Raw genomic sequence first — 10,991 nt, forward strand, 5'->3', positions numbered from 1 at the left:
GCAGAATTGTTTTTGAAGGATTTGTTGGACCGATGGCTGGAGCCTCCAACGAATGAATTGGCAAAGGTGGCGGTGCTGGTGATGAGTTTAGCCATGGCTTGTATACGTACAAGTCCTGGGTCTCGACCCACAATGCTTTTTCTGTCTCAAAAGCTATCAGCTCAGAGACTGCCTTGCCTTTCTGAACCGTTTGGTACGATAACCATCAACAAACTAATGGGGTTACACAAGTAGAAGAAAGAGTTCAAATGGTTTGAGAATTTTATATGTTTAAGAGAAACTTAGTAATCCCGTATCAATACTTTGTTTGATGAAATATATCTTGTGAGTGTGGTTTCCACACGTAGTTCCTAAACTCTACACTTTTCAACCATACACAACCATAAAAGAAAAGGCTAACACTCGACTCCATGGTGTGTTTCGTTGGTCAGTATACGAAGGCAAGCCCTGAGTCTCGAGTTCGATCAACAGTGCTTTTCGTTGCACAGAAACTGGCAACTCAACCCCTGCATTGCCTGCCTGAACCATTTGGTTTGCTGAGCTAAAAAGGTCGTACCCAGTGCACAAGGCTCCCGCTTTACGCAGGGTCTGGGAGAGATGAATGTCGGCTAGCCTTACCCCCATTTATGGAAAGGCTGCTCCCAAATTTGGTTTGCTGAGCTAATGGAATAAAATTAGGTTGAACTATAAACTTTGTATTAAGCTGATTTTTTCCAAAAGTTTAAAAATGTCGCAAGTTCGAATTCTCTACCCCGCGAATAAAAGAACACATTCATCAATCAGGCAACGCACATGATCAAAGTCAATGCTTATGTAATAGAAATCCTAAAAGAAAACGTATTAGTTTATATAATTAGTTAATTGAGATTTTCCTCCTTTTGTACAGCATGAAGATTACGGCATATAATTTGATTTTTTTTTTCTTATTTGTTATCAGAGATACTAAATAGTAGGAAAAAACTAAATAACAAGGCAAAAAGAAGATTTTATTTTCTGAATTTTATTGGTAAATTTGTTAATATCTGCTAACTAAATTGTTAATTTGGGACGTGAGATTTGGACCTTGAGCCCAAGTAAAAACGAGTGCTCCATCCAGCCCACTCTTAAGAAAAATGCGGGAGCCAACAGATCTATTTGGCGGGAAGCAACGGGTCACGCCGGTGTCAGCTCATCTTTCCCGCCATAGAATCCCCCATAAATACCTAAAACCCCCAAAATTCCCCACTGCTTCTTCTTCTCCTCCTCTGTGACTACGACCCCTCAAGATCTCACCTTTTCGATTCCGAATCCCGCATTTCTCTTTATCTCGGCAATGAGTTCCTCGCAAACCCTCAGATCCAGGACACCCAGAAGCCGGGAAAAGAAAGCCCTAAACCCAAATCCCCCAAAAGTCTCAGGCAACGATGCACTGAGCACCCAGACCCCTCAGAAGCCCGAAACACTCAACCGCCGTGCTCGAAACGCCAACTTTGCACTCTCCATAGGAGACATCAGAAGGGCGGCCGCCAAAAGCGTCGGCGAGTCGACCCAGAAGCAACGGACGGACCAGATCGATCATCGGGGGGAGGAAACCCCGAAGAAGACTCGTGTCAGCCGCCAGGAGAAGCTACCCGAAAAGTAAGGCTTCAAATTTTGGTTGTGGCATATCTGTTTGTGATTTTGGTCCTCCATTTCTGGGTGGATTTTGATTTGTGGGTTGGCTAATTTATGTGCTTATTTATTTATTTATGCAGATTTGAGATCTTGGGTGAGTTTTTCAATGGCTTGGACACTTCGATTCGGTTGTTGCGGTTGAGGGGATTAAAGCCCAGTTTCAGCAACATTTGTCCCCAAATCGAGTGTTTAACGGATAGGTATTGTCTTTTGTTTGGTTGCTGAGAAAATGAAATTGATCGTTTTTATCTCGATTTTCAGTAGATTCACATATGCTATTGCTTAAAGAAATTTTCTTTTTTATTTGAGTGTTTGGTTGCTGGGAAAATGAAATTAGGCTATTGTAAAAGATGGTCTTGTTTTTTATCTCAATTTTTAGGGGATTCACATATGGTTTTTTTTTTTCAATTCTTTTTAATTGACTGTTTGGTTGCTGAGAAAATGAAATTAGGCTAATTATAGAAATTGATCCTTTTTTTCTAATCGATTTATAGGAGGTTTACACACGGTCACTTGGCTCAGCTGAAGTTTGTTTTACCTGAGGCGATTGAGATAAAGAAAGTGCTTATTAAGGATGAGAGGACCAGTTGTCTAAAGCCGGATCTTCATGTCACCATCAATGCTGATGCATTGGAGAGCGATGGCAAGTCGAAACCTGAAGGTGGAGGGAGTATGCATTTGAGGAAGGCATTTCGTAAACGGCTTGCTGATCTTTCAAAATACCATCCTGAGGTATCCTCAAAACTCAGTTTCTGATATAGAATTACTAATATGTTTAATTTGTTGAGTGTTCTTTGTAATTTTTGTGTTAAAGATGTTCTTTGTAATTTTAAACGATGGTAATCTGGGAAATTATTGGTGTTCAAGGTTTTCTCCTTATCAATTTAACAATCTATTTCTTGAGCTACTTTCTGAATAACATGTGGTCTAACAATGCTTAATATGTTTTCAGGATTATGACATTCCAGAAGAAATTCTCCCCCAACCATTTGGTCGTACGAAGCAAGATATGCTATCAGACACGGTCAAGCTTCCCTTGTCATCGTCTCTTGGTGAAGTATTGACTGATGCAAAAAGCTGCCTTCAGGGTGATGATATTTCAGAACCAAAACTCCATACTGCTTGTGCTTCATCGTGTGGCCAAGTGCCTTTAACTCCAACTAAAGCCATGGACGCCGTAGAAAATCATGATGATTTGCCCACAAAAAGTGCTAGCATTCAATCGACTCCAGCAAAGCTTGCTTCAACTCCAGCCAGGTTGAGGACTGAAACGCCTGCATTGCAGCCTCCAAGGCGATGCTATATGAGCCCAGATCATAATTCTACTAGCTCACCGAATAAGTTGGTTAGGCGTCCTCCACGCACCAGGTCCTTGAAATTCGACACGCCTGTGAAGAATAAAAATGTTGAGGATGAATTTCCTGATAGGAGTGACGGATCAAACGATAATGACATTCACGATATTCTTCCAGACGATCTTTTGCAATCGGTATGTCTATCTTGAAATCTTCGTTCTTGTTTCCTCATTGAGCACGTCTTATATATCTGAATCTTGGTTTGGTTCTTTTACCATTAATTATGGAATCATGTGTTGCAAACAAACATGACAAACACATGATCAGAAAGCTTTCTGAAAAGTGGCTTATGCTAAAATGGTGTAGCTTATTTTAACGAACTTTCCAGCCCGAAATGTGTTTTTGTGCGCCCCCATTTTGTTTGAAATAGATGCATTTAATTGTGCATAAACTAGTCCCAAAAGTTATTAAGAACCATGTCATAATTGAAACATTTACACGGTTGGACTCGAAGATAATCAACTGTAAATTCTGAGACGTATCCATATATCTTTATGCAGCTTAGAGAGAAGGAGAAAAAGGCAATAGAGGAGCGAGATCCGGCCATCTCCCAAGCAAAGAGGCGGCAACAGATGATTTCCAGCCTACCTAAGCTCTTCAACTCGATTCATTTTCTACTACAGTCCATGAACCGTTCTGTTATCACAAAAGAGGAGCTTGTGCACAAGATCATTTGGACCAATTTCGATATTGTTGACAGAAGTAAGTCACTAACCAAAAGCAGATACTATTTCTCCGAAGGCTTATGGCGAACCTAACTCTTTTCTTGTTCTTTCTGCAGAGGAAGTTCAAGAGCAGCTAAACTTGTTGCTAGAGCTGGTTCCCGATTGGATTTCTGAGAAGAAGATAGCATCTGAAGCTGATTTGCTAATGATCCAGTAAGTTTCTTCATATTTACAAGCAGAAATTATGTGCGTTCTAGTGGAAATGCATTCATCTTCTGTTGAAAAGATTAAAAACCTGATAGACTTGTCTAACTTCATTACTCACGTCTCTTGCAGCATTAATAAGATGTCGAATCCTGAGTCAATACGTGCACGGCTTGAAGTGGCAAGGTGAGCTAAGAGCTGGGGTATGCAAGGTTTTTTGATAATTTAGTTGTTCGTGTAAAGGGCATCTGGGTAGCCTAAGCATGTAATTAGAATCAAGGGTTCTTCCGGTAAAGTTATTCAACGTGATTGTATGAATATTTATTACTATGATTGCCTTTTTCTGCTTGCGGCGTTGTTCGAATAAATGCTAAAATTTTCTGCAAGCTACATAATATGCTGCATCACAACCTGATTGATTGTGGAAGTTTTCAATAGTCATCCCGAAGAGGCTTCTCTTTCTCTTTAGCAACGACGTTGGTGACATCAAATGTCGGCAAATGCAGTGGTTGAAGAAAAGAGAAATCGTGCAGGTGGAGCCTCACATATCTTCGTCGGCAAATGCTCTGCTTTTTGCAACCCAGAGTTCCCAATCAGAAGAATCTCCTCCTCAAAAAAGTGCCAACGCCACCGGTTACCGACCGTTCAACCACGAAGGCGGCCTAGACCCACATTATCCGCCTAAACCCTAACCCATACTACCAATAGCTTGAATGCAACAAGCTTAATAAACTCAAAAAGAAAAGAAAAAAAAATTGAGTAATCCAAACAGAAACATAAACCACCATCAACATTACCCACAGTGGAAAACAAGATAGCAACATCAAATTCCTAGCATATCACAACTGAATAAAACTAAAGCAGCACTGGGAAGAACTATCATCAATACCGACAGTGATTAGTATGTTCAATAGAAACCATGAGAGAGAGAGAGGATGGAGTGGAAAGGGGAAGAGGAGACTCCAAAATTATCAAGCGCGCACAATATAAGCAACCTAGATATTAAATTCTGAAACTTTCAAGAAGAATTTACTACTACTAGAATGTATTGGCACTTCTAGCAGAACTAGTGCTGCCAACTACCACCAAGAATCAAGCAATCCAACCAGTCCCAGGACACTTCAACTCTTTTCGTGCATAAGCTCTCAGACTGGGGAATAGATCGCATGCATGAGGGATTCCTGTGAAAGAAATTTCAAAATCTCTTGATTCTTTGATGTTAGGCCTGCCTGGACTGAGAACCACCGTAACCACCGGCGGCCTGTGAAGGGTCAGATCTCCACGATGCATTAGAGTACCCTGAATTACCATTGGTGTCGCCATAGCCACTCCCCATGTAACCACCACGAGCCCCTTGTTGCTCTCCACCGCTAGCACTACCACCAGAGTTGCTTGTTGGAGTACTCCCACCATACCCACCAGGATAAGAAGAGTAACTGCCGCCATAATTTCCATAGCCATAACCTTGATTTCCATAACCAGAAACCCCACTTGGGGATTGACCCCTAGGAGCAGGAGCACCACTTCCACCGGGGGTACTCCAAGGAGCTGCAGCCCCATAGCCAGTCGCACCATACCCAGGAGTTTGGTTGCTCCAAGCACTTTTCAAGGCACCAGGCACCCCACTAACATAGCCAACATTGGGGGCATTTGGATTCCCATACGATCCTGCAGGACCACCAAAACCAGTATTGGCACTTCCATAACCTCCATAACCAACCCCTGTATTTGCTGCTCCATAACCATAACCTGGTGCACCATAGCCAGAATATGGAGGGAAACCGCCTGCTGTAGTTTGAAGCTGCACATATCTATTGCCATCAACCCGACCATCAAATGCGTTTGTACTGGTCCCAGAGTTACTGTAACCTTGATATCCCCCACCACGGCCCCCACCACCAGGATTTGCATCTTTAGGTAGCGCTCGCTTTACCTCTACAAGTTTACCATTCAACTCATGGTAGTTCTTTTGTAGTACTCTATCAACTGCATCTTCAGTGTCAAATGTTATGAAACCAAAACCACGAGGTCGTTGAGTATTTTGGTCATACATTATTACTACATCTGTCACGGTACCATAATTTTCAAAGAATTGACGAAATCCATCTTCTGTCAGTGTAGAAGGCAATCCACCAACAAATATTTTCTTGGTCCTAAAATTTCCTCCCCCTCCAGAGCTCCTGGTGGTATTAAAGTTTCCACTTCTATTGGATGTCTGCTGTTCTTCTCTTGATAAAGCCCTTTTTGCCTCAACCTGTGTAATCAAAGTGGAACCTTTAACAAACAAAGGGACAAACAGATGTACAGATAAGGCAAAGATATACAATAAAGTAGCATATATGCTTGTTCATAAGGGGCAAGGAAGAACCCAATAAAGTAGCACAAATCAGCTCAAAAATTTTAGTAAGAACACAATAAAGTAGCGCTTAAACCTCTAATAATCTACAAGTAAATCACTTTGAGATTTAAAGTTAAACGTCATATTTGGAAATCTTACAATTGAAAACCATGTCAAGAATGAAAGATATTCAACCTCCCCACATGTCCAATTTTACAAAGTTTCCAACATATACCATCAAACCATGCCTAGAAGAATACACTCATCCATTTAAATCAACGGTAAGTTGGTGTTGTCAAGCATCATACTTTTCAGGTAAATTACTGACATTACATGTGACGACTTATCATGTGTTTCCCTGAAGGACATTACGTGTATAAATGTGCATCAATGAGCATCCAGAACACAGATGCAGATAATAATACAAAATCCCCATTGAAAATCAGAAAAATGTGCAACCTTGTCGACCAAAATAGTGGGTTGCAAACATTACGTCTTATAAAATATGTCATGTAAACAAAATCATTTCTAACGGACTAGATAATCGAAGGCAATTATGTTCTCTCCCTAATGAACTTGGTGTTCATCAGCCAAAGAAATCTATGCACTCAATAAGATAACCGCACTGCAAGTACATTGTATAAAAATCACCACATGGAGCTTAAAAACCAACAAAATTACAAGCCAAAATAACCGATTCCGGAGTCCCTCCCGGATAGCAGATGCAATCCCAACTTAAAATCAGCATTACCCAGTACGCATTGCAACCCCAAGAATGCAAGAACACTCAAAAGAAGCTAAAGAACATATAAGCAACAACAACCCATGAAAAGTAACATCAAAATTAGCCAAACCCACAACACATTTTGGCACGATATCGAAATCCCGGAACGCAAAAATCTCAAAACCAAATAAAGAAACCAAGTAAAATTAGCGGCGAAAGTGAAATGCAGGGTAAAATTGGTAGAGGGGAAAAGTGTTGAGTGTGACTGACCAGTCGGCCGTCAATGGTGTGCTTGTCGTTGAGGACCCGGTCGAGCAGAGAGGGGTCGGAGAAGACGACGAAGCCAAAGCCTCTGGGACGGCCGGTGACCTTGTCACGCATGATGACGGTCTGGGTGACGTCACCGTACTGGTTGAAGTAGTCGGCTAGCTTGTCCTCGTTGGTGTCCCATGCCAGTCCTCCTATGAACAGCTTGCCTTCGTCCGAGTCCATCTCTAGAGAGAGGGAGAGATAGAGAGAGAAAGAGAGAGGGGGGAGGACGAAGGACGAAGGAGGAGGGAAGGGCTGCTGCCTAGGGTTTGTTTCAAAACGACACCGAATTGAGAACGTGGGAAGTGGAATGTCACTACGAGGGTGCCCTGTAATTTGTACAAATATATTGAGTGGGGAAAAGAATTCAACATGGGGTGGTGGCGCAGTTGGCTAGCGCGTAGGTCTCATAGCTTCTGAGTGATCCTGAGGTCGAGAGTTCGAGCCTCTCTCACCCCAAAAACCCTTTCTTTTTTTTTTCGTAGACTTGTGAAGTAGTATGTTTGTTAGGTTGGTTGGAAATCGAACTGTGGCCAAACTAAAACAACTACCAAATCACGTATTGAACTATCGGCAGTGCAGGAGAAACACATTTTGTCTTGCATCAGAAAAACTTGGTGGTGTCCGTCCCCCCTTGGAAGTTCAACTCAATTTCTTAACGCCGTGTTTTTCAGAGAAACAAATTTTGTAGCGGATGCTATAACTAACTTTCAGACATGGCGGAGTGGATGGAACTTATGCATGATTTCAAGCCCACTTAGTAAAAACACAATCCATAATTTCAAGCAAGTCTCTTTGATTAAACCAAATATTACAACAGGCAAGCATCACACAGAAAACAAAGTCATAATTCACAAAAGAATTAAAAGAATAGACATCACCATCAACGGACGATAACAATCACAAACCAATCTTGTTTCCGTAATTAAGAAAAAGAATCTCATCAATCATATTCAGCAGCACCTCCTTTGTTCAAAGCTCTTTCCAACCTTGTCTCGAATGGGGTACAATGCCAATTCACTCTCCCGTCAAGACCTAATCGAAGGAGCCTCACAAATACCTATCTGTATTTGCTGGTTGAGTTTGGTATTCCTTTGAAAGATGAGGCACCCAAACTCTTAGCAGCGGGAGGAGGAGCTCTGTGATTCCAGTATGTTCCAACAGACCCTATTATGGCCATCTCGTCAGGGCTTCTACTCGGTGACTTCCTTGGTGAAGATGAGGCTGGAAATTGTCTGAGCTCTTCAACAGTTAATGCACCTAAAATTGGTCTATCTTGATGGCTTCTTGCTGAGTTTGATCCATGGGAAGTGCTTTTCTCAGGCGTGAAGGTGTCTAAAGCAGTTGTGCTGGCCTTGTTAACTGGCGTATGTTCTGATGAAACCAACCAGTTCGAGAGGCTAGCATCAACTGCCAATTCTTGGTTGGGATTCTTTGATTGCTTCTTGTCTTGATCAGCTTTTGTTTTAAAGCTCAAACTTGGCTCTGAACTGAACGAAATCCGAGGTTCTTGATCCTGTGTGAAATTCTCTTTCTGAGGTTTCATCAGTGGTGTCCCTTTGGCTTTGACAGCTTTCCATTGTGTAAGATTCTCAACTGGGTTTAGCACCGAATGAACATAACCACTCCTATCGCGCGCATTGTGGTTCAACCCACCTGGTTTCATCGGCATTGGACTATCAAAATCCTCAGTCATTAATCGAGGAGTAGAAACCCCTCTATTTGATTCTACAATTTCATCTTCATACTCTAGTTCCCCATCATCGTCATCATAATCATCCTCATCTTCATCATCCAGATCACTGTACTCATCATAGTCTAACGCTTCGTCTTCATCATCGCTATCCCTGCAATTTTGGTACCGATGGTTAGGAGGGTATGACCCTGAGCTGGAAGTGACCGAACTATCTTCAGAGGAAGACTTAGATTGGCACGGTTTTTCCAAATTCTTCCCCTCCTCCTCCTTCCCATTCTCTTTACTATCCAACAAAGGATCCGTAGCTTCGTTGGTCGAAACATGCTCGTAGGTCTTAACATTCGAATCAAAAGTAACTTTCTTTCGAGTACTGAAGCTCAGTTGCTCCACTGGCTTATCCCTACAGACCATAAACTCATAACTTCAATTCGATGTCAAAAACCCCAAAAAAATGAAGCGTAATTCAAAAACCAAACAGATGCAATTACATTCAAAGAAAACAGTTGAGTGATAAACAAAAAATTAAGAGGCAATTGAACCCAAAAAAAAAAAAAAAAAAACCATGAGATCCAATCGCTCACCGGACTTCTTCCAATGCCGGGCTAATAGGTTTTTCCTCAACCTCCGGTGCAGAAGAGAGAGCAGATTTCACAGGCTCGAAACTTGTATGTCTCTGTCAAAAACAAAGACTAATTGAGAAGAAACACAAACAAAAATCTTGAACTTCAACACTTTTTCCGGAATTAAACAATTAAATGAAATCGAATAAAAAAACAAAAAACCCCACTAAACTAAGCCTAAATTCATCAAAAAAAAAAAAATGTATCGGTTTTACTCAGAACTCACTGGTCTGTTTACAAACTAGAACCCCAGAAATGAAACAGTAAGGAATCAATTTTCTTTCCTAGAATTTTCTCGGGAACCAAACAGAGTGAAACGCAAACTTACATGGTCTCGGTGGTGAACCCTGTACCTCAGATTCCTCCTGCGCTTTTTGTCTTTGGAAGAACCAAAACATTCAAGAAAGCAACCCATGATTTTTCTCTCTTTCCTTCCTCTGGGTCTCTCAAAGATTGCGTCTTTCTGCAAAAGAAGAAGGATTTGGGTTCTGGGTTTTCATAATTTCAAATCTCCATCTTTCCCACTAAAGAGAGAGTCAGAGAGAGGGCCGTTGGGGTTGGAAAGTAAAGAACTAGGGGAGAAGGGAAAGGGACAAACGGTCATAAACTTTCGATGGATCTGGGGCTTTTTTGGAGGGACCAGATCATCTGCCTGTTTCTTTAACGTGCACCCCTGAGATTTCTTGGACTGCTGGATTTAAAAGTCTTGGACAGTCTTGTAGGGAGAAAAACATGCAGACGATCCAAATTCTTTATGTAGGGTGGCCCCCTCCCCCAGGTTCTTTAATTTTCGAGAAAAGGGAAGTGACCGTTAGGGGATTTCGTCTGTGAATGATTACCCAGCCTGGAAAAAACTTGGGGTTTTTTATTTCACATAATCTGTACCGTTCATCGCTGAAACGTTGGTTGACTGTGGGTCCTACATCTCCAAGTATGACCAAATAGTTTAGTAAAATTAGAGTGACTGACTTGCAAAAGGTTTCAATTCCTTTTGTCTTTTTGTTTTGTTTAAGACCATCTCCAATCCTTGGTCGACATGCCCACATGGATGAGGCCATGCTGGTTTGTCTGTTTGGTGCATCGCTCACGCGCGCACGTCGCAACCCCTCGTCTAGCGTTCAAGCACCGAGTTTCACTCTTACTGGTGGGGCCCACACCATTTTCTGGGCTAAATATGGCAGGAATCTGACATTTTTTCAAGTTTTAGGTTCTAACTTCAAATTAGAACTAGGCTTGGAATGGATTGGGGGGAATAGAAGGGAAATTATAGATTTTAAACCATGGGTTGGAGTTGGTCTAATAACCAAAAGAATTTGGTAAACCAATTTTTTCATGAGTTGGAAGTTGCAAGATTACACAAGGGCTGTGAAGTTTAGAACTGACCACTCCTCTTCATTGAGGTAAAATCCCAATGACGTATCTTAGTC

At 41.7% G+C, this 10,991-nt stretch overlaps 3 protein-coding genes and 1 non-coding gene across 4 annotated transcripts; 2 read left to right on the forward strand and 2 right to left on the reverse strand.

The window, feature by feature from the left end:
• Positions 1–1,136: 1,136 nt before the first annotated feature.
• LOC103445594 (CDT1-like protein a, chloroplastic) lies at positions 1,137–4,225 on the forward strand. Its single transcript, XM_008384603.4, has 7 exons — positions 1,137–1,617; positions 1,734–1,853; positions 2,148–2,385; positions 2,606–3,142; positions 3,509–3,710; positions 3,790–3,886; positions 4,010–4,225. Exons 1-7 carry the CDS (start codon positions 1,313–1,315, stop codon positions 4,065–4,067), a joined length of 1,557 nt encoding a protein of 518 aa, XP_008382825.3. The 5' UTR covers positions 1,137–1,312; the 3' UTR covers positions 4,068–4,225.
• Positions 4,226–4,648: 423 nt separating this feature from the next.
• Positions 4,649–7,563, reverse strand: LOC103445592 (heterogeneous nuclear ribonucleoprotein 1-like). The gene is made up of 2 exons (XM_029109961.2): positions 7,210–7,563; positions 4,649–6,131 (listed from the first exon to the last, which is right to left on the reverse strand). Exons 1-2 carry the CDS (start codon positions 7,429–7,431, stop codon positions 5,097–5,099), a joined length of 1,257 nt encoding a protein of 418 aa, XP_028965794.2. The 5' UTR covers positions 7,432–7,563; the 3' UTR covers positions 4,649–5,096.
• Positions 7,564–7,622: 59 nt separating this feature from the next.
• TRNAM-CAU (transfer RNA methionine (anticodon CAU)) lies at positions 7,623–7,707 on the forward strand. Its single transcript is given in 2 exon segments — positions 7,623–7,660; positions 7,672–7,707. It is a non-coding gene; the product is annotated as a tRNA-Met (tRNA).
• A 317-nt stretch (positions 7,708–8,024) lies between these two features.
• On the reverse strand, positions 8,025–10,254 carry LOC103445591 (uncharacterized). The gene is made up of 3 exons (XM_008384602.4): positions 9,893–10,254; positions 9,526–9,617; positions 8,025–9,344 (listed from the first exon to the last, which is right to left on the reverse strand). Exons 1-3 carry the CDS (start codon positions 9,977–9,979, stop codon positions 8,309–8,311), a joined length of 1,215 nt encoding a protein of 404 aa, XP_008382824.2. The 5' UTR covers positions 9,980–10,254; the 3' UTR covers positions 8,025–8,308.
• Between the last annotated feature and the right edge of the window lie 737 nt (positions 10,255–10,991).

Source organism: Malus domestica, chromosome 10, assembly GCF_042453785.1.
Source record: "Malus domestica chromosome 10, GDT2T_hap1".
NCBI classification, from domain to species: domain Eukaryota; kingdom Viridiplantae; phylum Streptophyta; class Magnoliopsida; order Rosales; family Rosaceae; genus Malus; species Malus domestica.

Coding starts and splice junctions, on each gene's coding strand:
- LOC103445592 (XM_029109961.2), bottom strand. CDS start 7,431: ATGGACTCGGACGAAGGCAAGCTGTTCATAGGAGGACTGGCATGGGAC. Junction 6,132..7,209: donor ACACCATTGACGGCCGACTG/GTCAGTCACACT, acceptor TTGATTACACAG/GTTGAGGCAAAAAGGGCTTT.
- LOC103445591 (XM_008384602.4), bottom strand. CDS start 9,979: ATGGGTTGCTTTCTTGAATGTTTTGGTTCTTCCAAAGACAAAAAGCGC. Junction 9,618..9,892: donor GGGTTCACCACCGAGACCAT/GTAAGTTTGCGT, acceptor TGTTTTTGACAG/AGACATACAAGTTTCGAGCC. Junction 9,345..9,525: donor CCGGCATTGGAAGAAGTCCG/GTGAGCGATTGG, acceptor TATGGTCTGTAG/GGATAAGCCAGTGGAGCAAC.
- LOC103445594 (XM_008384603.4), top strand. CDS start 1,313: ATGAGTTCCTCGCAAACCCTCAGATCCAGGACACCCAGAAGCCGGGAA. Junction 1,618..1,733: donor CAGGAGAAGCTACCCGAAAA/GTAAGGCTTCAA, acceptor TTATTTATGCAG/ATTTGAGATCTTGGGTGAGT. Junction 3,887..4,009: donor GCTGATTTGCTAATGATCCA/GTAAGTTTCTTC, acceptor CGTCTCTTGCAG/CATTAATAAGATGTCGAATC.